Source organism: Kogia breviceps, chromosome 14, assembly GCF_026419965.1.
Source record: "Kogia breviceps isolate mKogBre1 chromosome 14, mKogBre1 haplotype 1, whole genome shotgun sequence".
Lineage (NCBI taxonomy): Eukaryota > Metazoa > Chordata > Mammalia > Artiodactyla > Physeteridae > Kogia > Kogia breviceps.
In genome coordinates this window covers 20,669,088-20,692,046 of record NC_081323.1, presented here as the reverse complement: position 1 = coordinate 20,692,046, position 22,959 = coordinate 20,669,088, and the positions used below count along the sequence as shown (strand labels likewise).

The 22,959-nt window shown below is 51.6% G+C and overlaps 1 protein-coding gene and 1 long non-coding RNA gene across 3 annotated transcripts in view; one reads left to right on the top strand and one right to left on the bottom strand.

Annotated features, from left to right (window-relative positions):
* LOC136792527 (uncharacterized) overlaps positions 1–7,138 on the bottom strand; it is a 37,466-nt gene extending 30,328 nt beyond the window's left edge. The window contains exons 1-2 of one of the 2 annotated variants that reach the window (XR_010836444.1): positions 6,289–7,138; positions 823–941 (exon numbers count right to left, since the gene is read on the bottom strand). This is a non-coding gene — a long non-coding RNA (uncharacterized lncRNA). The remainder of the gene's footprint in view (positions 1–822; positions 942–6,288) is intronic. The other variant, XR_010836445.1, reaches the window with a different exon arrangement.
* On the top strand, positions 7,074–12,331 carry SLC32A1 (solute carrier family 32 member 1). The gene is made up of 2 exons (XM_059036306.2): positions 7,074–8,058; positions 10,408–12,331. Exons 1-2 carry the CDS (start codon positions 7,666–7,668, stop codon positions 11,593–11,595), a joined length of 1,581 nt encoding a protein of 526 aa, XP_058892289.1. The 5' UTR covers positions 7,074–7,665; the 3' UTR covers positions 11,596–12,331.
* Positions 12,332–22,959: the final 10,628 nt, after the last annotated feature.

Below are 22,959 nucleotides of genomic sequence, written 5' to 3'. Positions count from 1 at the left end.
GCTTTTCAAACGGGAAAAAAAAATCACAGCCCCCTCCCTACAACTGACAAATTATCTTTATTATGATTTTACTGGAATATGTACAAACATAAAGCTAAGTGTAAATCTGTATCCTTTTAGCTTTATACAACTGGAAAAGCAAACACAATGTACCCACATGATACAAACAAAGCTACAAAATCAGAAATTTCAAAATGACACGATTAATTTAATGTGATGGATGATGTGTCACTGAAATTAAATCGCCACTTGCACAGTGAGTATTGTGTTGTTTGCTTCAGCATTTAGCCCCCCTCTGTTCTTTTGTCATAAGGCCCACAATAATTAAAGCAGTATTTGGTCATCCAGGGGATCTAGAGTTTGCTAGTAGATACTTTAGATACAAAATGATACAACATAAAATTAACCAGTTCTGGGTGAGAGTTCATACACCCCAAGTTAAGAAACAGTCAATGTCCCAGGAGCCTTTATCATCTGTGCTAGGCTAAGCCATCCCATGGGGAAGAGCCATGTGCTCTTGAGGCTGGAAAGCCCAGGATACAGGGCCTGGCCCTCAAAGGCCACCCAGACTTTAGTGAAATCCACAAGCTCTTCTGAGCACCTACTGTATGCCTGCCCCTGTGCCTCCCCACCTCCCATCCCAGAGGAGTTGCCTGTGTGGTCGGGAGGAAGATGAGGGTGACCAGAGTAGACATATATACCTCTCAGTGCAGGAAGAATGCCCAAGAGCAGACATGGAGATCTGTTTCCCCAATGGGAGCCAGATCTGGACTTCAGCCCCTCCCTGGAGTCCAAGGTCTAAGCTCTTCCTGGCAGACTCACCTAGAGTGTGGAGGTTATAAGGTCAGCTCTGATCCTGGGTTTGAATCCTGAATCCTCCACTTCCTAGCTGTGAGATCTTGGACAAGTTACTTAACTTCTCTGTATGCCAGCATCCTCATCTGTAATGGACATGAAACCAACGCAAGCTCAGAGAGATGCTCTAAGGCAATTGTGAGAGAACAGGGACAAAGCACTTACCCTAGAAGCTGGCATAGAATAAGCATTTGTTAAATATTAATGTTGATATCTTACCTGATTGATATCTCACCTGACTCCAGCTCTCAGCAGAATCGGAAGAGAAAGAAACTTCTAGAGTTAGCCTTTAGACTGGAAGCCATAGAGTTATCATGAGTGGACAACAGAGGATTTGAAACTCTGTGTGACATTTTGTGTGTGTTTGTGGAAGGAGGATCTTCAGCCTCATTAGATGTTCAAAGAGGTTGTGACCTAGAAAAATCTTAGGTCACTGAGGTAGTGCTGGTCAGCGGCTGGCAGATCACTCAGTGTCTTAGCTTGAGCAACATAACAAAATACAACAGACTGGGTGGCTTACACAACAGGCATTTATTTTCTCACAGTACTGGATGCTAGAAGTCCCAGATTAAGATGTGGCAGGGTTGATTTCTGGTGAGGACTCTCTTCCTGGTCTATAGATGGCCACCTTCTCACTGTGTACTCACGTGGCGGAGAGAGCAAGCAAGATCTGGTGCCTCTTATAAGGACACTAATCCTATTGGATCAGGGCCCCTCCATTATGACCTCATTTAACCTTAGTTACTTCCATAGAGGGTCTATCTCCAAATAGTCACATTGGGGTTTAGGGCTTCAACATAGTGAATTTTGAATGGACACAATTTGATCCATATCACTCAGGAAGGTAGACTATCTGGGTGAGGCAAAGTTTTGACCAGCAGAGGCTAGCCCTTAACCCTTCTACGCAAGGATCACCTCCAGTTCCCCTGGCCCTCCAAATTTAACATCTCTCACCTTGCATAATCCTTCCAACCTTCCCCTTTTCCCTGCTTGTGCCCATCCAGCACCATCTCCCCCAGTTCCTGCCTGCAGCCTCTGAAGGTGACAGTAGCCTAACCTAAGGATTGTGGGAATTTAAGGAGGCAATCCCTAGAGTGCTTTCAACAATGCCCGGCACACAAAGAACACTCAATAAAGGTTAGCTCTGCACCTACAGGTTTGAAGGTCCAGGAGGTCAGACCCACAGCACCTTTGCACTCCTGGAGTTCAAGGGCCTTGCAGCAGGGCTCACTGGAGTCAGAGCCTCCACCACAGCTATCTCTCCCACTTATAACTGGTGACCCACAGATTCCTAAGGGTTGCTGAGAGGTCTTGCAGGGAGTCTTTGAATCTTGGTGTGTACCCCAAGCCCCCTCTGAACAAAAATCAAATCTCACACATGTTATGTACGACTGGCTTCCTACTATGTCGAAGGTAATGTGAGCATAAAAGATGAATCAGTTTAGAAGAGCTCCAGAACTCAGAATTCAGAGCTAAATTTTGGCCATTGCCTATGTGTGTTTCCTCAACCAATTATACTAAAAGTTCATGGGGGGAAATGGTTTTGTGATATGGATTTAATCCAACCCACAAATGTTTATTCAGTGTCTACTGTGTGCTGGGGACCCAGTGGGGAATGAGATCGTTATTCTCCCTGCTTCCCAGTGTAATAGGAGGCTGTGTTCTCATAAAGGCAGGAACCCTTGGTCTAAGCGTTCAGTCCAGGGCTCTTGCTTCAGTTCCAGGCTGCTTCCTATGGTTTCAAAGGCTGCCAAGGGCCAGGCCTGGGTCCCCAATGTCCCCTGCTCCCTGGTCTCTTCTCAGAGCCATGCACACAAAGGCATGAACCTAGAAGCCCAGAACTCGTGAAATCCAGCCTCCCTTGCCCTGAGGCAGGACTCCACATGATCTCTGAGAGGACATCCAGCCTTTGCCTGCGTGCCTCCAGAGATGGCATGCTCTCTATTTCAGCAAGGAAAACTGCTAATATTTACAAAGTCGTTCATATATTTTAATATGTTTCACCCTGAGCTAGCAGAGGCAGCATCTTCACCATCCATGGTGCCCCCTGATTTGTCTCGCCAAAGGGAGAAGAATCAGGGTCTTTGTTCCGGGCATGGATTGCTGCCCCCTCTCCCCCCTTGTGCCCATGGACTCAGCATCAGGAAATTGGGTTCTGGTTTGAGGCAAGATGGCATGACTTTCTCAAGCCAATGCACTAGCTTGATGGGGGAAGGGTGATTTATAGAGCCAGCGCCTGTCCCCATAGCAGGAAAAGGCTCACGGACAGAATATGCTCTGGAAAAGGAAGAGGAGGGGGGGGGTCTGTCTGTGATCATTCAGCCCCGAAACGATGCTCATGATGTTGGCTTTCCAGGCCATTAATTCAAGGGCTCCATGCCCCACCCCCATGGTGCTGCCTGCTCTGGGAGATAAGCCCAGTTCTATTTAACCCTATTTATTCCCCCAAAGTGTCCTCCATCTCTGCTAGCCAGGTGTTTAACCCTTTGGCTACTGAAGGCATCAAAAATAGAGAGAATAATCTCATTTGGAAGAGGGACACCCACCGCCCCCCAACCCTGGTCCGGGTGGCAGGACCAATCCAGAATCCAGGTTTAGCTTCATGGGACTTGGCAGGAGTCCTGGGAGTCCTTCACTGCTGCCTCTCAGGCAGCCCAGGTCCCCCAGGAGGGTGGGACTTTGTGTGGCCCTGGGAGGAGAACCCCCATCCCCACACCCAGGACAGGCAGGAGGGGCAGCTCCTGCCGCCTCATCCGCCATCCACATTATCTCAGTCACAGATCTGGGTTCTGACACCGGCCAAGTGGAAGGCCGTGGCAACTCTGTCTCTTTTGTGCCCCCCGGCTGCTGTCTCTGTCTAGCACGTCCTGCTCTGTCTCCCTGCTGCCTCTTCCAGCATGTTCATTTTTATGTCTCCTCTGCCCCTGTCCTCTCTTTGTTCTCTCCTTTTTTCCCTTTCGTGATCACATAGGGGTATTCTTGCTTTTGTGGATGCCTGATGATTGGTCTCATTGTGAATCTGTGTGTGTGTGTGTGTGTGTGTGTGTGTGTGTGTGTGTGTGTGTTCCTGTGTCTGGGTGTCTGTCAGTGTGTGTATGTGCTGGCCTGTCTCTGACCTATGTGTGTTGCTCTGTTAAGCTGTGTGAATCTGCTAATGTACTTGAATCTGTGTGTTGGTCCTCATTTCTTTGTGCATCTGTCAACTGGCTTGTCAATTATCTGTGTGTGAGTGGATGTGTGTATGCGCATGTTGTGTTTCAACTCAGGGGGCCAAGCAGCTGCAAATTCCTCTCCTGAGGGTGCCCCTAGAGGAGCAAGTAGGAGAATTCAGAAGTTGATGGCTTCACTAGAGCACAGCCCAGCTTAATACCAGATAGATAGGTTGTCCTGGTCGTCTCCTGGGGCTGCCTGCCAGGCGCCCTGCCCTCTGCGCTTCTCCTGCCCTTCATTCTTTCCCCTTTAGGTCAGTCCAGGACTGGAAGGGGTGAGGACAGGGAGGTGCGGCAAAGCCAGAGAGTGTGCATTCAACTCACTTGGACTCTCAGCCCCAATCACAGGCTTTTTCTCGTACACTCACTTTCCCCCAAACAATGAAAAATGGCCACTGAGTTATAGCGATAACAACAATAATAATAAAACAATTGCTACCATGTACCGGGACCCTTAGCACATGGTAAGAATTTTATATACACAATCTTGTTGAATCCCCTCAAGAACTCCAGGAGACTGTTGTTATTTTCACATTTTAGTGATGAGGAAATGGAAGCTAGGACATGTTACGTGAGTCATCCAATGTCACACAGCTAGTACGTGATGCAGCAGGATTTTCCAAGATGAGGTCATGGAGGGGAAGGCACCCTGGAGGAGCATCAGGGTTCCTTCATGCTAGCCCAGCTCTACCCCGGCCTCTGCATGACCTTGCGCAAGACACCTTCCCGCTGGGCCTTTGTGTGCTTCTCTGTACAATGAGAATGAAAGTGAGGCTCTGTTGGGATGTTTTAGGGATGGTTTAAGCTTTGCAGAGAGGGTGATTGGCCTGAGTGCTCTCTGGGGTCCCCACCCACGGTCCCAAGAATTGGGGTGAGAAGCAGAAACAGGGACCGTGCTTGTGTCATCTTCAGCCAAAAGAGAGCCGCACACCGAATAAGCTTTGAGAAATTTTGCTGAATGAATGAATACATGAGTGAATGAATGACCTCGTTTCTCAATACTACAAGAACTTCACAGCCCACCTTGGGTCCTACAGCAGTGAACATCAGTAGGGAAGAGGAAAGAGAGGATAAGCACTCCGGACCCTCATAAAATCCACACACGAATTGGCAATGACCAACTGATACATATGTGTTATTGATTCACTTGTCAAAGAAGTCGTCAATGGCTATCTTCAGGTTGGGTATGTACGGAGTAGAAGGGAGCCCTAGGGAACTCTTGTCTCTGCCCAGATTATCTCCTGAGCAACTAAAGAATTTCACCAAGGATAGAAGGGGAGTGATGAGGATTAGGATACAGAGATCTTTGTCTATAGAAATCTGTAGGGAAAAGGCTCTCTCTCCCTAGCATCTGGAGTTTGGGGGTGGGGAGGGTCTGTCTCTAAGGCAAATCTCTGGGATGGGAGATCAGTTATTTTGTTTTGTTTTGTTTTATTCAAAGCCTCTTTGGAGGAGTGAATCTCTGTGTTTGGGGGAAGGATCTCTGTCCTGTCTTTGTTCTGGGTCCTATCATGATTTGGAGGGTTCGTGTCTGGGAGGAGGCTCTCTGGAGAGTTTTTCTTGTCATGGTGGTAGTGGGGAATGCTTCATGCTATGGCAGAGGGTTTCTGTTTTCTGCCAGGCAGGCTCTTGGGGGAATTTAAGGGGGTACCTGGGAGCGATTACTAGCATCTCTGCCCAATGTGGTGAAGATTCCGCATCCGGAGAGGAGTTTCTCAGAGACCGTGAGGCCCTGGGGGTGTGGGCAGGGAGGGGTAGGAGGTAGAGGGGAAGCCTGTCTTCTCCTGGCAGCTCCAACGCAATGGGCAAAGCCCTCAGGCCGTCCTACTTGTGTGCTGACCTGAGCTAATCTAGAAATACAGCAGGGGAGGAGGAGACTGGGGTTCTCAGAGAGACTAGGTCTTGGGAAGGGGTCACTGGGAGCCCCTTTCTTGTCGTTTCCTTCAGATTCTCCCCATCCCAACCCCAGTCACAGCCACTAGCCCTCCTGCACCTAGGCTGGGACGGCCAGGCCGCCGACGCTGCTATTTAGTGCCTAAGAGCCCGGCGCAGGAGCCCAGCTGCGAACACACGGAGCCGCAGACCCGCACGGAGACACAACTACAAAAGGACTCCTACAGGCAAAACCGCAAGCAACCCATTCAGGAATACATATACACATACAATCCAGCACACAAGCTCTGCGCGCACACAGGCTCAAATGCCCGCCAAACTCTGCACTTACAGAATAAACATGGTTACCAAATCTCACCCTCGGGGTCCGCTCAGCTCCAGCCCGTAGCAATACCTGGTACAGTGTCGGTCTTTGTCTCTGGGTCTTTCTCCTTCTCTCGAGCTACAGGCAACCCACTCAACAGAAACAGTCTAGGTTTGCACAGCCCCCGGCAGCCGCCGGGCTAGCAGGGCCGGAGCGCACAGCGCGCCTCCCCACCCTGGGCCCGCCGCGAGCCCTTCCTTCCTCTGTGCCAGGCCCCAGCTGCGCCCCTCCGCGGCGCGGGCACTCGCAGACCCGCCTCGAGGCTGTTGACAGGTGCCTTCAGTCCTTCCTCCTTCCAGACCCCCAAACGAAAAGAAAGCGAACAGCCAACCTTTCGCCCTCATTATGCACACGTTTGGAGAACGGTGGGTGGCGAACAACCCGCAGAATCACTTCCATCTCGGCGTCCCTGGACGGGAGGAGACACAGCCCCAGTGACCGAGGCCGGAGCTGAGCCTTCTTGAGAGCGTTCCTCCACTCCTGCCGGACACTTCTGCCTTCAAGGGGGGCTCGCGACCAGGTTGAAGTGCTGGTGGTGGGTGCCAGGGAGACAGAGCGATGCCCAGACGGCCTGGGCCGCCGGAGACAGGTAACTGTCCTGCTGCCTTTCTGGACGTGTAGACCAGTCTTTGGCCAGATGATCTGGGGCTGAAAGGCTCGCGAACTCTGGAGGGGGTAGCCAGGGACAGGGGACCGAGAGGATCTGCCCGCTCGGGCCCCCTCCCTCCTTGCGGCGGCGAGGTGGGAAGGGCCAGGATCGGAGTTTAGCACCTCCTCCAGAAATGCAGCACTCCGGTCCCCACCCCGCCCTCCACACCCCTCCTTCACGCGCTCCCTCCTGCTCCCTTCCGTGGACGCCCTTCTCCTGTCCCCATCTCGGTTCTCCGGAGTCCCTCGGTGCCCCCTTTCTCTTCTCCTTGCCCTCTCCTCACTCCTCCTACCTCCCGGAGTTTCTCCCTCCCCAGCCCCTCCGCCCCCTCCTGATTCCGAGGGGCGGGAGCGCTTTGGGCTGCGCGCGGTTGGGGGCGCCGCGCCAGCTTCGCGTAGATGCTCTGACGCCGCCGCCGCCGCCGCCGCCGCCCTCCGCAGCCCAGCCCGCGCCCCGCGGCAGCTCCGCAGTGCACTCGCCACCGCCGCTCCGCCAGCCCCGCTGCCCGCCCGCCGGGTCGGCCTTGAGCGAGCCTCAGACGCCAGCCGAGGGGGTCATGAGCCAGAGCGCCCCGGGGCGCCGCGGGGAAAGCCAGCGAAGATAGCGGTCTCGCGCCCCCGTGGCCCTCACCGCCTTGCCGGCCGTCCCCCGCGTCCCCAGCCCCTTCTGCCCTTTTCTCGGGCCCCGCTACCGCCATGGCCACCCTGCTCCGCAGCAAGCTGTCCAACGTGGCCACGTCCGTGTCCAACAAGTCCCAGGCCAAGGTGAGCGGCATGTTCGCCAGGATGGGTTTTCAGGCGGCCACCGACGAGGAGGCGGTGGGCTTCGCGCACTGCGACGACCTCGACTTTGAGCACCGTCAGGGCCTGCAGATGGACATCCTGAAAACCGAGGGCGAGCCCTGCGGGGACGAGGGCGCTGAACCGCCCGTCGAGGGAGACATCCATTACCAGCGAGGCGGCGGCGCGCCCCTGCCGCCCTCGGGCTCCAAGGACCAGGCCCTGGGAGCTGGTGGCGAGTTCGGGGGCCACGACAAGCCCAAGATCACGGCGTGGGAGGCGGGCTGGAACGTGACCAACGCTATCCAGGTGAGCGCGGGATTCCCAGCTCTTCCTCCCCTCCCCACCCCCCCAGATCTGCGCACCAGGCTCTACTCGCAGTAGAGTCCCCTGGAGATCTCAGCCTCAAGACCCCTTCCTGCACCAGGAATCTCGCCTGCCCCCATCCCTTCCAGCCCTGCGTGGGGATCTACGTCCCCAGGTGGTGTCTCCCCCCTATCCGGCCCCCTCCCGCATCCCCGGCCTCCGGACAGCTAGGCTGAGGTTCGGTTAGAGAGGCTTTCCCGGAGACCCTGCCGAAGGGAGGGAAACAGGAGGAGGGGGAGTGGGGAGGGGTGAGGGAGAAAGAAAATCAGGATTGGTGGGAACAGTATGGCCTGGGACTCCGGAATGGATTCACGCTGCATTTTTGGCAGAAAAGGAGAGGGGGAAAGAGCTGAGCTGGGAGTCTCCTCCCCCGACACAAAAGACACACACGCATAGACAGCGCGCATGCACATAGGCAGGCACATGTGCCCACAGCCCCCCTCCCCCGAAGAAACGCCGGTCACAGGTGCACACGACATACATCTATATATAGACCACAGAATTATCCTCAAATGCACCTTCATACACCCCTACACCTCCCCCACACAGAAACACATACCTGTACATACCAAGGGCACACACTTAACCCGTCTGAACATAACACACGCACACATGCACAGACTCATGCATACAGGATCCACCCGCTCTCTCAGATGCAGCCCTGTCGGGGACAAACAGGTATACACAAACATGCACACACACATACACATACATATGACCACACGAGCACAATATGGTCCCTGGTACCTCAGCGCTACCTGTGCACAGACACCCCTCTCGCTCGAAATCCCGGCTACACCGCAAAAAGCTCCTCCGCGTGTGACCCTGGCGAAGCCGCCTCCAGATGCTCAGAACAGCCTCTGGTCTCCAGGCCGGCCCGCCACCCCGTCACCCCTACTCTCAACCCTCAGTCCCCACCAGGCGGCGCCGGACTCCGCCGGGAGCGGGTTTGGACCCCGCACAACGACCCCGGGAGCTGGAGAAGGCGAGCAGGCCGCAGCTCGAGGGGCAGAGACGGCCTCCGCCCCACGCGTCCCCGGGCCCTGCGGCTTGCCTCCCGTCTCCCACCCTCGGCGTCCCCGGAGCGCACAGGTCGTTGGGGCGCAGAACGTGGGTTTCCCGGGAGCTGGAGGCGGAGATGGGGTTGTCCCGGGACCCGGGCTCCGCGGGGCTCCTCGGGGCCCTGATCAGTAAGTGACCCGACCCGAGGCGCCTTCCGCTCCAGGGCCGGGCCGGACGGCCAAGCGCAACCAGGGGCCGGGGGGGAAAGCACCAGCTTCGGTTGCCGCCCCTGCCTTCACCTGGGGCATCTTTAGAGGCCCCGTTCCGTAGGCCCTGATGGAGGCCAGGGTGGAAGGCTGGAGGCCCGCAAGCCTCGGGAACCCTGGATTTCGTTAGCTTTGCTTCCCAGTGTGGATTCTAAACCCTACTTCCACAGCTCTGCCCGCACGCTCCCGCAGGTTCTGGTTATTGCCTCCCGCTGGAGTTCGCCGTTCACAAAGCGCTTGCGCTTTCCCCGTAGGCCCTTAATCCTGCTCGCCTCTACCACTTAGTCCCCTTCCTTAGGGATCGATCTCTCCGCCCCGGTTTCCGGCCTGGCCCTGAGACTGCCCAACCCTGTCTCTCCATCCCCACGCCTCTGGCCTCACCCCACCCAAAGCCCTTCGCCAGCAAACCCCACATTCCCTCTGGTCTTGCCTCCCTGTCACTTGCCCCACGCTCAGCCCCCCTTCCTCCCTACCCCGTCTCCTTTCTCTCCCGCTGCCGCTTTCAACGGTTTCCCTCTCCAGTTCGGCCCTTAGGCACCTGCGTTTCCCTCATTGGCTTCCTTGCACCCCATTCCAGCCCCACCTTAGACTCTGCATCCCCTTTTCCTAGTGGCTCAGGCCCAGCTCTCTACCTTTCTTCTCGTCCTTTTCCGGTCACCCCCCTCCAGCCCCTTCTCATCTTTTTCCGAAACACCCCCAGGGATCTCCTTGTACCCCTTCACTGTTTGCGGCTTGACCCCTTAACTCAGCCCCCTCCCTACCTCCCAGCCATTAAGCGCACCTCTCCTTCTCAGTTCCGTCCTTAAACAGCTCCCTCTCCACCTCTGACTCAATACCCAGGCTCCCCATTAGACCACTCTACACCTCCACTCCAGCCTATCCTTACCCTCTCCTCCCAGTGGCTTAGGCCCAGTTCGCACTTAGCGCCCCCTTCCGGCTACACCCTTAAGTCACTCCCCCAGACCCCGTGTTCCGATACTGCATCCGCTGAGCTCCCGGGTCTGGTTGCCTTTTCGTTCCGCAGGGCATGTTCGTGCTGGGCCTGCCCTACGCCATCCTGCACGGCGGCTACCTGGGATTGTTCCTCATCATCTTCGCCGCCGTGGTGTGCTGCTACACTGGCAAGATCCTCATCGCATGCCTGTACGAGGAGAACGAGGACGGCGAGGTGGTACGCGTGCGGGACTCGTATGTGGCCATCGCCAACGCTTGCTGCGCTCCGCGCTTCCCCACGCTGGGCGGCCGCGTAGTGAACGTGGCGCAGATCATCGAGCTGGTGATGACTTGCATCCTGTACGTGGTGGTGAGCGGCAACCTTATGTACAACAGCTTCCCAGGGCTGCCCGTGTCGCAGAAGTCCTGGTCCATCATCGCCACGGCGGTGCTGCTGCCCTGCGCCTTCCTTAAGAACCTCAAGGCCGTGTCCAAGTTCAGCCTGCTGTGCACTTTGGCCCACTTTGTCATCAACATTCTGGTCATCGCCTACTGCTTATCGAGGGCGCGCGACTGGGCCTGGGAGAAGGTCAAGTTCTATATCGACGTCAAGAAGTTTCCCATCTCCATTGGCATCATCGTGTTCAGCTACACGTCGCAGATCTTCCTGCCTTCGCTGGAGGGCAACATGCAGCAGCCCAGCGAGTTCCACTGCATGATGAACTGGACGCACATCGCCGCCTGCGTGCTCAAAGGCCTCTTCGCGCTCGTCGCCTACCTCACCTGGGCCGATGAGACCAAGGAGGTCATCACGGATAACCTGCCCGGTTCCATCCGCGCCGTGGTCAACATCTTCCTGGTGGCCAAGGCACTGTTGTCCTACCCGTTGCCCTTCTTCGCTGCTGTCGAGGTGCTGGAGAAGTCGCTCTTCCAGGAAGGCAGCCGCGCCTTCTTTCCCGCCTGCTACGGCGGCGACGGGCGCCTCAAGTCGTGGGGCCTGACGCTGCGCTGCGCGCTGGTCGTCTTCACGCTGCTCATGGCCATCTACGTGCCGCACTTCGCGCTGCTTATGGGCCTCACCGGCAGCCTCACGGGCGCCGGCCTCTGCTTCCTGCTGCCCAGTCTCTTCCACCTGCGCCTGCTCTGGCGCAAGCTGCTGTGGCACCAGGTCTTCTTCGACGTCGCCATCTTCGTCATCGGCGGCATCTGCAGCGTGTCCGGCTTCGTGCACTCGCTGGAGGGCCTCATTGAGGCCTACCGAACCAACGCGGAGGACTAGGGCACTAGGGCCAGCCCCGGCCGCCCTCCCGCGCTCTCCTCCCCGCTCCCCACCCACCCCTCCCCCAACAAACCCGTGCGCCCTGCCGCCGCGCTTGGGAAGCCAAGCTTTAAACATCATCTCTGGTTCCCCGTTTCTGATTTTGGGGGTTGGGGGCGGGAGGGGATAGGGATCCACAATCCATTGCGTCTGCATTTCTGTTGTCCTTTCTTTTCCACGACACCCTGGTTTCGGGGGAGGCGGCGGAGCATCTGTGGGCAGGGTTTTCTGTCCTTCCAGGAGGGGTCCCGACACTTTGGTCCCTGTCACCGAGGGGGGGTGGGAAGGGAGGGAGAGGGGGCGCAACTCGCAGGCGCAGAAACTTGACCTTGCGGGCACATTTCACAGCCATCAGTGCTTGGAATCTGCAGCGTCTAGCCATTTCCAGCAAGAACGATTCCCATTCCGGAGACATTTCAACCCTTCAACGGGAAAGGCTGGCCGGGAAATCCGTTTCGGGTGGGCGATTTCCTTCGCCGAAGCGGGGAGGCGAGAAGCCCCGGCGGGGCCGGCTTGCCTGCCGGTTTTCAGGAATCCAGACTCATCTTGTGCAATTTATCAGGTTGTGGAACTGTTCTACTGTGCGTGTGGTGTGCTCGTGGTGAATAAGATGAAATGTATATCAGAAAAAAAAATCTATCTCTAATTTAGAGTGCGGTGCATAATTATATCCGCAAATAAAGAAGAAACAAAGGCGCCCGCGGCCCTGTCTCAGTTCTGCATTTTCGCACCCGCGGGAATCCTGGAGCTGGGTGGCAAGGGAACCGGCTCTGGCCCGCCCCGTGAAGCAAGTGGGGATGGAGAAGCAGCTCTAGTTAAAGAGTCCCTGGAGAGCTCCGGGGAGCGTGAGGGGTGCTCAGCACCAAGGGGAGGCTTTCTGAGTGCTTGGGGGACTCAGGCAAAGGAGCACGTGGTGGTGAGCCCACGGTTTCGGTGTGGCCTTGGCTCCCCAGCCGCCAGGACTAGGCTTTTTTTTTTTTTTTTCCCCTAAAATCTTTCCCCAGGGGTTGGATCCATCTGAGAATTTGGTGGACGCTCTTGAACTCCAATCCTAAAATAAAGAAGGAAGAAAAAGTTTTGCTTGTGTACAAAAGCCCTACAGAGTTGTTCAACAAATATTTACAGAGAGCCCACCAGGGCTGGGACTGTGCTGGCTGCCAGGAGAAACAAACTCAGCCCTGCCTTCCTGGAGCTTACAGTCTAGTAGAGGAGAGACAGGTAATAGATCGGGACTCTGAAATCCACAGTATGACTGCCAGCTGTGAAGAGAGCTACAAAGGAAGTCAGCAGGGCCGTGGTGTATTTCCCAGGATTTACCAACGTAGCATCCCAGGCATCTCTCACCCTGGAGAACCCCCCTCAAGTCCAAGGTGGGGTTTACACAGCCACAGTGAAGAGATCTGGCCGTTTAGAGTCACCAGGCAGAGCCCTTTACGTCCCAGCCTCCCCTTTTCTTGAGCAGCCTGTTTGAGAATGTGTTTGCTTAAATTACCCAGAGGACCCTGTCCTTTTTTATGCAGATCCTACTGCACCGGCAGCCGTCCTGTTGCTTCCAGGGGTGTCAGTCCTGGGTACATTGGAATGGATCATGGTCAGACTCTCCAGATGGAATCTGGGAGCTCAGGAAGGCTAGGCCATTCTCACTGGGAGAGAAGCCACGGTGGGAGGTTCTTGACCTCTCCCACCGAGGCAGAGGCCTCGTTTGGAACGATTTCCCCAGGTGCAATGGGCGCACAGGAAAGAACGGGGAGAACGCCTATGCACAGTGGCCATTTCTCCCTGCCCGCTGCCACGGCGTGGGTCAGTGTGTGCTTGTGTGAGAGAGAGCGCCTACACTAAGATGTGCGGGGTTGGGGGTGGGAGGCTGTATCTGTGTCTTGTGAGAGCTTTGATGAATGCGTGTGCTTGCCTGTGTGTGCAGAGCATCCCTGAGCGCGTGCCTGCGACAGAGGTGACCTCGCACCGCCCTGCTTCTGCAGCCATCCAACAAGTGTGGAAGCGCAAGGGGGATAAAATTCGGTCCCCTCGGCCGCCTGCGGCTCTGACGATTTGAACGGGCCATTTGAGATGTCCGCTGTCATCCACCTGATGCCCCTTTGTCACTACTGTCGCGAGTCAGGATCCGGAGCTGACCGGAGGATTCTCAGTTTCCCGTCCCTCTACGTCCTCTGATGCCCCCCAGGCCGGGAGAACTGACCGTTCATCGCCCTTGCCCCGCCTCCGTTGCGCCTCCGCAGGTCCACCCACCCTCGGGTACGATCTGAGTCGGAGCTCGGTCTGTAGCCTTCAGAAAAAGCCCTGACTTCTGCAGTGGAAGGGAAGGAGGGAGAGTCACGCTGCACCAGCTCCGTCCTTCCCGTCTTGAAAAGGACGAATGAGACACCAGGCAGGCCCCGGACAGCGGCTGCCATCTCCGCGGACTCGCCTGGAGCCGCTGCACTGCATCCTAGCTCCCGGCTTTGTGCTCAGCTCCCTGGAGCCCGGCTCCCCCACCCGTCACCCTGCGCGGGCCCAGAAAGGCAGAGGCGGGAGAGCCAAGCTCCTAGGCGCCCCAGGGGAAACCCTGCCCCCTCGTGGACAATACACCCATCCCCAGACTCGCATTCAGGCCGACGGGAGAAATAGCAGGAGAAGATGCGACCCACCTCTGCATCTCCCACCCCTACCCCCCAACACCAAAGTGCATGGCTAGAAGTTGAAAAGAACTGAGCTTTCCTCGGGTCCGCTGTGAGTTCGCAATCCGAATTCGAGGGAGGCAGATAGGGCCGGCAAGGTTCATTCAGTGAAGGAATTGAGGAGGGAGGGAATCCACCTCAGGACCCGCCCCTTCCCCCCCACCCCCAAGGTTCCCTCAGTTCCCATCGGTTCTTACGACGAATCCTGGCTCCACGTCCTTCGGACCCTGACCCAGTTCTGTGCTTTGGGATCCCGGAGGAAGCCGCCACCCTGTCCCGAGCCAGCCCTGCCTCGCTTCCCAGCGGTGAGAGAAGGTTCTCCACCTTTAGATTTCTAAATGCTTCTTCCCTCCCTGCCACCTCGCACTCTCACCTCCCCTCCCAGTTGATAACGATTGCTTATCTCTAGTGCTTTACTTTCAGGTCCTCCATATTTCAAGTGACATTTCGATGGTTTTTTTCCCCCCCAAACATAGAAGGATGCTATATCATAGGACATGTTTTGTTAAATGACAAACCCTACCCCAGGGACTAATATGTTCCCCACTTAGGGGCCTTGGAGGGAAGGAGGGAGTCAACGGGACTCCACAGGCACCAGTCAGGAAGTGGAGAGGATCCAGGCCTTTCTATTGGTGGGGAGCAGGGATCTCAAACGCAGGGCCAGAGACAGGCTTAGGTCAAGGAGGGGCAGGCTAGCTGGACCGCTATGTCCTCACTGGACATCCAGGGGTTAAGGGGGTGGAGCTGCTTTGACCCCAGGGAGCCAGCCTCGGGGGTCCTTCCTACTGCTCTTTATTTTTTCTTCTCCAAACTTACACACACACAAAAAGTTCAAACATACAGAAAAGGTGAAAGAATTCCACAGCTTAACTTGAACAATTAACATTTTATGGTGCTGGATTATCTATCCTATATCTATCCATCAATCCACTCAATAATCCATTTTTTAATGTAACTTTGAAGAATTGAAGACCTCAGTATATTTCCCTCCCCAATACTTAGGCAGGCAGTGTCAGTAAGCGTGACATTCAGATAAACACAGGACCAGTAGTGGCACAATGCTCGGCCATATGGAGTCTGAGGCAAAAGGAAATCACAGCAATACAATCCTGTCTTTAAATTTTATTATCTGTGCATCGTGTTATTTTGAACACATGGTTCACTTTCGAAGTTTGATTTTTTAAAAGATTGCATAAAATATGATCTTGATTATTGAATTTTTTGGCATCCTTTTATGTTTTGCTCTCTAAACAAATGCTTCATTTTCTCACACTAGTCTCAGCACTGGGTGTGAGGTAGGGCTTGGGAAATGAGTTATACTCCCTGGAAGTTTGGATTGAGACTTTTCAAGAGTCTGCCTACAGTTGATGCTACAGTGATGCTGTGGGTGCCATCTCTGCCAGTTATGGGGTCCAGGAGGGGCCAGGCAAGGAGGGTCCTCTGGCTAGGGACACCCAGCAGGATGATCCAGCAGTGCTGAGGGCCCAGCCATATGAGCTTCCAGCAGCTCCCGGAAACCTTCTGCGGATGGGGTGGAAACAGGGCAGAGAGACTGAGGATGCAGAGGGGATGGTACAGACTCTAGATTGGAGAAGGAAGTACAGTCTGAAGGGAGAGCACAATTAAAGGAATTGTTACCCAGTACCTGGCACAAATTCTGGTAGGTGCACAGGATTTATTTATCAAATATTTGTTGAGCATCTACTATAGGCCACTGGACTAAGGACTGTTCTAGCCCTTAGGGATGCAGCAATAAACAAGATAGACATGGCCTCTGTGGTAGGGGTCAATGCCCTATCCTATGTCCTTAGGTGCATCTGAGTTCACCAGAAGTTGTGGACATTTCTCAGGAACCTGACAGCGAACCATGACAAAGTGCCTCTCTCCATTTTTCTCTCTCTCCTCTGCCCGAGGGCTTTCTAGAATACCTTGGAAGAACAACTTGAAATTGTTGGGGAGTTAAAAGCTCCCAAACACCCAGTCAATTGGCAATAAATGAATGGCTCCTGTCCTATATTGGGATTAACTGTGGTCCATTCCACAAGGTATCTCAGATGGTTCCCAGCAGGATTGAACCTCGTGTGTCCACAAGCTCATCAAAGCCCATTTTATTTGGCTTCCCCTCTCCTTCCCTGTCTCCCTTTCCCTACTACCTCACTTGTCCTTTCTGGGATCACCTTCCAAATGATTAACTACACCTGAGTCCTTGTCTCAGTGTCTGCTTTCCAAGAAAGCTAAACTAAGACAGCTCCTGCTTTTAACCTCGGACAGTGATTCCCAAATATACATCCTTAGACAGGTGCCAGGCAAGGTGAATAGAATCAAATAGGGAGGTTTTCAGAGAGTCCTGTTCCCTGCCTTTACCCCTAGATTCAGATTTTTAAGTTCCTGATGTGCCACTGGTTTGGGATCACTAATATAGAGAAAGTTAGGTCAATGGATTGACGGATGAACAAGTAGGTAGATGGGTCAGTGCGTATGTGCTTTGAAGGTCAGTGGTTGGGTAGATGAGCCATTGTCTAATAGATGGATCAGTGGATGAAGGAAAAGATGGATAGACAGAAGAATGGGTCAGGGGATGAACAGATGAAAAGGTAGATCAGTGGATGGATCAATAGGTGAAAGGAAGAAAAGTGGGAAGGATAAATGGGTCTATGGCAACAAACTTTAAGCACAGTAAGCTCCACAAGAGCGGGCATAGTCTCTGCTGGGCTCTCTACTGTATCTCCACTATCTAACACAGGATCTGATATGCAGAATGTACTTAATACATTTTGTTCAACAAACAAATAAATGAATAAGTAAATAAGTAATTTCTTTTCAAAAAGATCATCAACACATAAATAGTTTTGGAGTCACAGGAAAGTATGAGGTTGTATGGTCCCACCATTCAAGATGGCTGTTCTTTTGCTCTCTGTACATCCCTTGCTTGACCAGTCCTTGCTTCACCTGTACCCTAATCATAGGGCTTAATCAGTAACTACCTATGTGCTTGCTCCCTGCCCCAGGCGCTAGTTTCCCTGGTAACTGATGAGCCAACCTGATGTTAATTCCCCCTATAAATGGTAGCCTCCCTAAGGAAACAATCCCATTTACCACTGTATCAAAAATAATAAAATACCTAGGAATAAACCTACCTAAGGAGGCAAAAGACCTGTGCTCTGAAAACTATAAGATGCTGATGAAAGAAATCGAAGATGACACAGATGGAAAGATATACCATGTCCTTGGATTGGGAGGACCAATGTTGTCATAATGACTATACTACCCAAGGCAATGTACAGATTCAATGCAATTCCTATCAAATTACCAGTGACATTTTTCACAGAACTAGGACAAAAAATTTTTAATTTGTATGGAAACACAAAAGACCCCAAATAGTTAAAGCAATCCAGAGGAAGAAAAACGGAGCTGGAGGAATCAGTCTCCCTGACTTCAAACTATACTACAAAGCTACAGTAATCAAAACAGTATGGTAGGGCTTCCCTGGTGGCGTAGTGGTTGAGAGTCCACCTGTCGATGCAGGGGACACGGGTTCGTGCCCCAGTCCGGGAAGATCCCACATGCCGTGGAGCAGTTGGGCCCATGAGCCATGGCTGAGGAGCCTGTGCGTCCGGAACCTGTGTTCCACAACAGAAGAGGCCACAGCAGTGAGAGGCCCACGTTCTGCAAAAACAAACAAACAAACAAAAACCAGTATGGTACTGGCATAAAAACACAAGTATAGATCAAGGGAACAGGATAGAAAGCTCAGAAATAAACTCTTGCATCTGTGGTCAATTAATCTACACCAATGGAGGCAAGAATATACAAGGGAGAAAAGACAGTCTCTTCAATACGTGGTGCTGGGAAAACTGAATAGCTACGTGTACAAGAACGAAATTAGAACATTCTCTAACACCATACACAAAAGTAAACTCAAAATGGATTAAAGACCTAAATGTAAGACCGGATTCTATAAAACTCTTAAAGGGGGCTTCCCTGGTGGTGCAGTGGTTGAGAGTCCGCCTGCCGATGCAGGGGACACGGGTTCGTGCCCCAGTCTGGGAAGATCCCACATGCCACGGAGTGGCTGGGCCCGTGAGCCATGGCTGAGGAGCCTATGCGTCCAGAGCCTGTGCTCTGTGACAGGAGAGGCCACAACGGTGAGATTTAATCCACTTCCTAGAGTAATGAAAATAAAAACAAAAATACACAAGTGGGACCTAATTAAACTTAAAAGCTTTTGCATAGCAAAGCAAACCATAAACAATCAAAAAGACAACCCACAGAATGGGAGAAAATATTTGCAAATGAAGCGATCAACAAGGGATTAATCTCCAAAATATACAAACAACTAATGCAGCTCAATATTAAAAAAAATGAACAATCCCATCAAAAAATGGGCAGAAGATCTAAAAGGACATTTCTCTAAAGAAGACACATGGATGGGCAAAACATACATGAAAAAATGCTCAACATCATTAATTATTAGAGAAATGCAAATCAAAAGTACAATGAGGTATCACCTCACACCAGTCAGAACGACCCTCATCAAAAAGTCTACAAACAATAAATGCTGGAGAGGGTGTGGAGAAAAAAGAACCCTCCTACAGTGTTGGTGGGAATGTAAACTGATACAGTCACTATGGAGAATAGTATGGAGATTCCTTAAAAAAACTAAAAATAGAGCTGCCATATGATTCTGCAATCCCTCTCTGGGCATATATCCAGAGAAAAACATAATTCGAAAAGATACATGCACCCAAATGTTCATAGCAGCACTATTTACAACAGCCAAGACATGGAAGCAACATAAATGTCCATCAACAGAGGAATGGATAAAGAAGATGTGGTACATATATACAATGGAATATTACTCAGCCATAAAAAAGAATGAAATAATGCCCTTTGCAGCAACATGGACCTAGAGATGATCATACTAAGTAAAGTAAGTCAGACAAAGACAAATATCATACGATATCACTTGTATGTGGAATCTAAAAAGATGATACAAATGAACTTATTTACAAAACAGAAACAGACTCACAGACTTCTAAAACAAACTTATAGTTACCAAAGAGGGAAGGTAGCAGGGAGGGATAAATTATGAGTTTAGGATTAAAATATACACCCTACTAATATATACTAATATATATAAAATAGATAGTCAACAAAGACCTACTACTGTATAGCACAGGGAACTCTACTCAATATTCTGTAACAAACTATATGGGAAAAGAATCTGAAAAAGAATGGATATATGTATATGTCTAACTGAACAACTTTGCTGTACACCCGAAACTAACACAACAATGTAAATCAACTATACCCCAATGCAAAATAAAAATTAAATTTAAAAAAAATCGTAGCCTCCTTCTCTCCGCCCTCACCCCCCGCCCCCGAGTAGTGAAGATTGCTGCCATGTCCTATCTGCTGTCTGTCAAACAAGGGGTGGGGTATCACTCCAGGACCTTTTGCTTCAGATGTGTAAGATGCCCTACCCAATAAAACATTGTTGTCTCTGTTGCTGTCTCCGTGCTCTTTCTTTAGTCTCAAGACTGGGCATTTACAAGGCTTGCAGGCCTGCAGGATACAGCCCAACTGAGGTCAACCAGGAGAATGGGTGGAAATAAGAAAAGCACTGGGCCAAGGACCTTGGGGAACAGCAATATTTCAATTTCAGGCAAAGGAGGATAAGGAAGAGGAGAATTCAAGTCTGATAAAGAATAGTCAGAGAGGTAGGGGAAGAATAAAGACAATGATGTTCTGGGGTTGAAGAAGGACAGGTTGTAAGAAGGAGGAAAGGACAAAAATTTGTTTCCTTTCTCTGGAAAAATAGCATCTGATTTGGACCAGGAATGGGGATGTGGGTATCTCTTGTCTCTAAATCTCAGAGCTTGGAGTAGAAGAAGCATACCTAGAAGCTTTGCAAAGAAGACTGAGACCAGGACTGAGAAACAGTTCTAATGAAGTCTCCACTCTAAAGGGGGATGTATAAAGAGAGGATGTCTAAGAACACCAGTAAGTATGGCAGACCAAGGGAAGCTGAAGAAAGAGGAAGCTCAACAACAGGTCAGTGAAGATGAGGACTGAAAGAGGGCGGCCTTGGGTTGAGTCTCCCAGCAACAGACCCCGACACAAGAATTTGAATGCAAGTAGTTCACGTGGGAACTGATACCAGGAAGCACTGAAGCACAGTGGAGAAGTGGGGGAAGAGAAGGAAAGGAAGAAAGCAAATTAAGGGAACTTTACGGGCAAGTAAGCCCCTGTGTGTAGTTGGATAATAAATTCAATTCAATTAATTGGTATGTATCCCCCAATTTCCATCAGTTACTGGTGGAGGGCGGCTCGCGGGGGCAACTCACAAGCATTTCTAGGCTGCTCTGTGCCAACCCCAGCATGTTCCTACGGTCATAGAAAGCCCTCATACAGCAAGGCACAGAGCTTACATAAAAGCCAGTGGGCTGGTGTGCATGGGTGCTGGGAGTGCCCAGGGCTCCGACAGTATCTTTTGCAGGGCCCTTGTGATGGTCTTGGAGACTTAAATGAGAATAATGTTATTTGGCACAAGCCTCAAGTCAAGAGACTTCCAATGTTGGCTGAGGGTCAAGGGCACCCTCAACGAAAATGTCGATCTTGATTAAACTCTGTTTTCCCAAGACCAGATAAATGTAAGGGTGAGAGGACCTACATAGTGGAAAGGAACCTCAAAATCTCAAAGCTGCCTGAGCCCTTGTGAAACTCTTGAAGGGGCTGCTGATCTCCCAGACCCTATTACCTATTTCTCTCTTCTGGGCTTTGTCATTTTAGCAGGGATTTCAGCTGGAGCAAATGCCTTGTTCTGAGGGCTGAGTAGAAGACAGAGCACTGACTTACCTATCACATTTCCACCAATCAGGGCTCTCACTCATCTGTGGTGAAGCGAACCTGCCCATGGCAAGCACCTTATGGGACACTCTGCTCGGTCCCCTAGCAAAGGAAGACCAAGGTAACATTTGAGCTGGGCCTTGAAGAATGAGTGGGATTCTAGGGGCAGGTGATACAGGGTAGAGCATCTCAGGCTGTGTCAACAGTATGCGCAAAGGGACAGGCTACTAAAAGGCCACGGCAGGGAATTCCCCCCGCAGCCCAGTGGTTGGTACGCCATGCTTTCACTGCCGAGGACCTGGGTTCCAGCCCTGGTCAGGGAGCTCAGATCCCACAAGCCGAGCAGCGAACAACAACAAAAAAGCCACAGCTTCCCCTCTATCCAATGAGCCTATTGGTGGGTTGGCAGAATCTGGGGAGAAGCTGGAAACCCTGTGCTAATTTCCTTGTCTCTAGCCCAAGTCTGCTGCTTGTCTCCTTAGCTACATAATATCTCTTCCTTTTCCCAGGCAGTGGGCTCAAGGAGCCCTGAGCCAGGCTGAGCACAAGGTCTTAGTCCACCATGATGAATCACAGCCCAACAGCCAAACTTTTTTCCTTTTTTAAAAAAAATTTTATTGGGCTTCCCTGGTGGCGCAGTGGTTGAGAGTCCGCCTGCCGATGCAGGGGACGCGGGTTCGTGTCCCGGTCGGGGAAGATCCCACATGCTGCGGAGCGGCTGGGCCCGTGAGCCATGGCCACTGAGCCTGTGCGTCCGGAGCTTGTGCTCCGCAACAGGAGAGGCCACAACGGTGAGAGGCCCACGTACCGAAAAAAAAAAAATTATTGAAATATAGTTGATATACAATGTTGTGTTAGTTACAGGTGTACAGCAAAGTGATTCAGTTATACATATATATAAATATATGTATTTTTTTACATTCTATTCCATTATAGGTTATTACAAGATATTGAGTATAATTCCCTGTGCTATACAGTAGGCCCTTGTTGGTTACCTATTTTATAATCGTAGTGTGTATATTTTAATCCCAAACTCCTAACTTATCCCTCTCCCCACCTTTCCTTTGGTTACCATAAGGTTGTTTTCTATGTCTGTGAGTCTATTTCTGTTTTGTAAATAAGTTCATTTGTATCCTTTTTTTGGATTCCAGATATAGGCGATATCATATGATATTTGTCTTTCTCTGTCTGGCTTACTTCACGTAGTATGATCATCTGTAGGTCCATCCATGTTGATGCAAATGGCATCATTTCATTCTTTTTTAATGGCTGAGTAATATATATATATATATATATATATATACAAAACACATCTTTATCCATTCATCTGTCGATGGACCCTTAGGTAGCTTCCATGTCTTGACTATTGTAAATAGTGCTTCAATGAACATTGGGGTGCGTGTATCTTTTCAAATTATGTTTTTCTCCAGAAATATGCCCAAGAGTGGGATGGCAGGATCATATGGTAGCTCTAACTTTAAGGAACCTCCATACCGTTCTCCATCATGGCTGCACCAATTTACACTCCCACCAACACTGTAGGAGGATTCCTTTTTCTCCACACACTCTCCAGCATTTACTGTTTGTAGACTTTTTGATGATGGTCATCCTGACTGGTGTGAGGTGATACCTCATTGTAATTTTGATTTGCATTTCTCTAATAATTAGCGGTGTTGAGCATCTTTTCATGTGCCTCTTGGCCATCTGTCTGCTTTGGAGAAATGTCTTTTTTGACCTTCTGCCCATTTTTTGATTGGGTTGTTTGTTTTTTTTATATTGAGCTTCAACAGCCAAATTTGAT

Coding starts and splice junctions, on each gene's coding strand:
- SLC32A1 (XM_059036306.2), top strand. CDS start 7,666: ATGGCCACCCTGCTCCGCAGCAAGCTGTCCAACGTGGCCACGTCCGTG. Junction 8,059..10,407: donor ACGTGACCAACGCTATCCAG/GTGAGCGCGGGA, acceptor TTCGTTCCGCAG/GGCATGTTCGTGCTGGGCCT.